Raw genomic sequence first — 5,335 nt, forward strand, 5'->3', positions numbered from 1 at the left:
GTGCATAATTAATGTTTCAATTTAATAAAAACATTGTCTCCTAACTTTTTAAAGAATTCTGAGAAACATCTTCAGAACATAGCCATATTGCTACTAATGACTTAATCCCATATTAATCTTGAACATGGACTTCTGCCTTAGTAATGAGTAAAACATGGACTGAAAATGTGTAATACAAAGGCAGATGACTTCCAAAGAGGGCTGTGATGAATTAGTCACAGACAGGTTTCACTTTCCCACCCTCTTGTTACAGTGTTGAGCCAGACTAAGTGGCAGTTTACATGTTACGCATGATGCTTTTAGTTCATGTACTTATCTCAAAGTCCTTACCCATTTTTTTTTGTTCACACCAGATTTCATCTTTTTTAGTAACTTTTCCGTAGCTGAAAGTAGAAGTCTTGTGTGCACAGATTATTTGAGCTCAAGTGTCTACTCATGTGAGCTGGAAGGAAAGAGCATACTATATTCACCTATTACTGCAATGATATAAAATAACAATGCAATGATCTTTTGGGTTTTTTTTTCTTTTGTTGTTGTTTATTTTTATTCTTTTTAACTTTCCAGGCTGTGAATGAGACAGGCGACTGTTTGCTGATGGGCAGTTTCCTAGAAAAGTATTATCTTTCCACCATGTATAGCCTTGAATTCATTTTAGGCCTCACTGGAAATACCATTGTTGTGTTCGGCTATATTTTCTGCTTGAAAAACTGGAAAAGTGGCAACATCTACCTGTTTAATTTATCACTATCAGATTTTTTATTTCTGTGTACTCTTCCACTACTTGTGAAAAGCTACTCTAGTCAATGGGCAGAGGGGGTCTTCTGCCAGAGCAACAGATTCCTGTTGCATGCAAACCTGTACACCAGCATCCTTTTCCTTACCTTTATCAGTATTGACCGATACCTGCTCATGAAATATCCTTTCAGAGAACATTTTCTACAGAAAAGAAAAACTGCTGTTATAGTGTCCGTTGCCATATGGATCTGGGTTGTATTGGAACTGTTGCCACTGATGCATTTCCTGAGAGCAGCTACCAATGAGAGCAAGTGTCTTGATTATGCAAGTTCTGGAGACCCAGCAGAAAGCATCATCTACAGCATGTTTCTGACTCTCTTTGGGTTCCTTATCCCTCTCTGTGTCATGTGCTTCTTCTACGTAAGGATGGTTGTATTTCTGAAGAACAGGAGTGAGCAACACAGTTCTTTCCTGACGCTTGAGAAACCTCTTTCTTTAGTCATCCTAGCGGTGGTTATCTTCTCGTTACTGTTTACTCCATATCACATAATGCGCAATGTCCGACTTGCTTCCCAAATACCAGCCTTGAATGTATCTGTGTGCACACAGAACATCATCAGTGCCGTTTATATCATCACGAGACCCATTGCATTTTTGAATAGTGCCATTAATCCTGTTTTTTATTTCTTAATGGGTGACCACTTCAGAGAGATGCTGATGGCAAAGATAAGGCAGTTCTTGAACAGAAAAAGAACTAATAAGGAGAACTCTGATGCTGGGAGACAAGGAATGGAAAAAGAAACGAGCTTAGGATGAACTTTTACCAGTGTTCAGTTCCATTTTTTTAGATAGCTTCATTTAGGTTATAGATTGTGCGTAAGCTGATTGTGTTCCTCTAAATGTGCTTGTTACCTTATTGTACCTCCTGCTACCAATTTCATTCCAGCAAAACTATTCTTGGTTTCAGCAGAAGCGGTATTAACTGACAGTAGTACAGAGGACACAGTACTCCTGTAGCAGAATACACTATGGTCTATTAATTTTGTAAATAAAATATCATCATGGTATTTCTTAGAGCAAAAATGTGTTGCTCCCAGATGGTTTCTTTGTGATCCATAAGTTGACAGTGGACTGGACTTAGGCTTGGCTAAAATGGGCAGCGGCACTAGGTCACATATCCAACATGCTCCTGGGATCTGTGCTGCATCTTCTTTCTGTAAGTGACTCCTTTGTCCTCTTTGCAAACTGTGCAAACTGTGCAAACTATATAGTTGAGCCAATTTACATTTATAGTTATTTGATGGGTTGGCATCTACCATGAGGCAAAAAAGGTGGTTATGCAAAGAGTTAGATGGAGTCTTTTGTCATGACTGCCAGAAAGGAGATAGTGGTTAGGTTGCCATTTTTATCTGTAATGGTAGCAAAGAGATTAGAAAGCTGTAAAATTCAGCGGCTGGTCTTAAAGGCATTACATGCAAGCACTGAGAGAGCCAAGGGGTGTATGTATGTTTACAGACGGGTTCCTTTACACTTTGAAAAATGACTGCAGAAATGCCAGTATTGGCTTGCTTACTTGTCCTAGTGATTTATAAAGGCAGTTCTTAGTAAAGAACTAAACGAATAGATTTTGTTTTTACTTTTTCAGGCTGAATCTGGCTGTAAAATCAAAGTGTAGCTCTACTTACCTTTCCAGTTACATGATTATACATGTTCTATTCAGCCCTTAATTACTGCTTCTTAGTCATATAATGCAATTACTCATATAATTAATGGGATTACATTATCTATAGGTGAGAACAGAATTTATAACTGGAAGCAGAGTATGGACCTCATACTTCATTAACAGTCACAATAATAAAAGAGAAGCTAAACGGGGGCCAGTTTTCTGCCTAATATCCCTGCAAAATCATTGCAACTGGTAGTAATAAAACCAGTAGAAACTTATTTTTCAATTAGTGGACCTGACTTCAAATGCAGAGGGTGAAAAGATCTATCAAGCGATAAGGGACAGCTTATACAGTGTTTACTTTTCAGACTACAGCCAATACTGGTTAGAGAGAATTAGAGGGGAAAAGTAAATGCTTTTAAACATTATGGAAAACTTACTGCAGAGAAAACAGATACTAAAAAGACTGATGCAATCAGGGTATAGAAAAACTATGTGAAATCAATGGCAATAAAAAAAGTATCGGAGGAAAATCAACACGCTTTGTCTGTGTATAATGTGAAAATGCATTAGGTTGCACATGTTCATGTTGCATCGATGTATTTACTTTGTTGGATGCGCGCTGGGTAGCATTGCGTGGCTTGGTTTATTGCCTTTCCTGGTTTCAGTATGAAAGAGCATCCCAGAACGCAGCGTATTTGAAGGGAGAAGGAGGGGTTTTGCTGTATGGCAGTTGTGAGGACTCCTGCTGATAAGTTGCTGGGGCTTGGGAAAGACGCGTGGAGGTTAGAGAGGGCAGGGGCCGACAGCGCCGGAGCGAGGGCCGGCAGCGTTACTCCATTGGCCGGGACGCCCACCAGGCACCGAAGGAACCACAGGCAAAGGGGGCATTTCCTATGTATATGACACTTGCTGTTCTTTGAGAAATGGAGAAAGGTGTCTCAGGTTATTGTATCGGTAGAGTTAATTTTATTTGTGATTTCTGGTGTGTTCTTCTGAAGTTCTTGTAAATGTTTCATTGATAATTTAATAATATACTGTTAATAAACTGCAACCTGTTTAAAAAAAAGCCTCCTTTTTATTGAGTATTATGTTTTATATGCATTTTTCTTTAATGTCCAATAACACATTACATCTGCATTTTTCCAGTAAATAGTATAATCCTAAAATCTGTGAGCAAAAGTAACCATTGGCTAAATCTGAGGGGAAAAAAAGTAGTTGCTTTCTTCTGTGAGTATTTCAGGCCAGGCGCTCAGCTCATACAGACGTGGTTCAGCAAAAATCACAGCTTTCGTGAGTATCACCCTCCGAAGAAAAGTGGTTCCTACAGTGAAAGAAGATAATTCACGGTGAGCCCAGGTGTCTGAGATGGAAGCTCGTCTGTTCCCTGGCGGTGCAGCGAGTTTGCTTGTGCTCATCAGCGACATCAGGCCTCCCTGCACCAGTGTGTTTGTGAGTAAAGGCCCCAACCTCCGTACTCAAATGCTGAGGGTGCGAGGTTTTCAGCGTCACGACTAATGGTGATCTAGTTGGCTACTGCCTTGTTTTTTACTATTTGCACTGGAATACGGGTAGATGATGAGTTGTTAACAAGAGTTTTGACTGGAATTGAATAAGGTGCGCATGCTGGAAATGTGCATAAATCATTATTTTCTTCACTTATTTGCTTTATAACAAATCTTTGCACATAAATCTCTAAATCACTTTGTCAGTAGTGGAAAAAAGATCCGTCATGTATAATATGGCAGCATGACCTGAGACAGATAAGGCTGTGCTTGAATTTCCATTATAAATATTTCCTGTTTTTTCAGGGACCATTGTACATAACACTAAGAGGCAATTATTCACTTGAGTGTGAAATATGGCATAATACATGCTCAGCCCAATAACTGTTTCTGGGGAAAACAACATGCAGTAATATACATTGGGCTGGAACACCTTTTCGTAGACTCACCTTTGACACTTGTCGCTGACAGATATGTGGCTTTTGTGGTGGAAATCACTGCTTCAGCTTACGTGGAAGCAAACCAGGGTAAGACTTGCGATTTTGTGCCAAAACTGACAATTTGAAACCTATTTATTTGCAATATGTACTAGCGTTGCGGCCAAAGACGGTCCATCTGCAGATGCTGAGGCAGAACCTGAGAAGTTTCTCTTTGAATGTTGGGGCTGTAATTTAATAGCTTCTCTATCTACAACACTTGCACAACAAGGTTTTTCACAGATATGTTTATTTTGAAAAACTAGCTATTTGGGGCTTTTCCATATTGGCTCCAATGGCTTCTTTTCTTGTGAGTGGGCTTGTATGGTGCAGAAAGGGAGGGTTTAGTTGTGTAAAAAAATATATAACCCTATAACAGAAGTGGAAAGGACATCTATACTGTGCCTGGACATACTGTTTGTGTTTAAACTTTTTTTTCACATTAGTAATTTTGGTTATCAGCTCTTCTTTCTGGCAATCTATATGTACTTTCGCTACCTTCATTCATTTTGGGCTTGAGAAAAAATTTGAAAGGAGGAATTTTGAATTTCCAGTACAAAACTACTTCCTATTTAACCTGAATTCATATACCATGTCTAATGTAGGAATCTACTAAACCAAATGAAATGCATTTTCTTCAACAACACAATTGCACCTGCTGGTCACAGGTCACCTAGCAGAGTTATTAGTGAAACGAGTGTAATAATGATAAATATTAATTGTGGAATACCACATTTGGTTCAGTTACCACATGCAGTATTTTCTTGGTGACCTACGCAGCTCATTGGCAAGACACTGGGGAGAAACTAGCACCAGCGGATGTCTGGCTTTGAGGGTGTCATTTCCTGTGGCTACCGAATGAAACTCCTTTAGAGTGCAGAAATTTGTGTGATTATTCGTTGAGTATGCACCCTTCTGCCTCGCTAGAGAAGAGACCGCTCTTGCTCCCTGGG

The 5,335-nt window shown here is 39.4% G+C and overlaps 1 protein-coding gene across 1 annotated transcript; it reads left to right on the forward strand.

Moving 5' to 3' along the window:
* Nucleotides 1-594: 594 nt before the first annotated feature.
* On the forward strand, nt 595-1,551 carry SUCNR1 (succinate receptor 1). The gene has a single exon (XM_067302167.1). It carries the CDS (start codon nt 595-597, stop codon nt 1,549-1,551), a length of 957 nt encoding a protein of 318 aa, XP_067158268.1.
* Nucleotides 1,552-5,335: the final 3,784 nt, after the last annotated feature.

Source organism: Apteryx mantelli, chromosome 9 (assembly GCF_036417845.1).
Source record: "Apteryx mantelli isolate bAptMan1 chromosome 9, bAptMan1.hap1, whole genome shotgun sequence".
NCBI lineage: Eukaryota > Metazoa > Chordata > Aves > Apterygiformes > Apterygidae > Apteryx > Apteryx mantelli.

What these genes read in the sequence shown, in the direction of transcription:
- SUCNR1 (XM_067302167.1), top strand. Translation starts at nt 595, where the DNA reads ATGGGCAGTTTCCTAGAAAAGTATTATCTTTCCACCATGTATAGCCTT.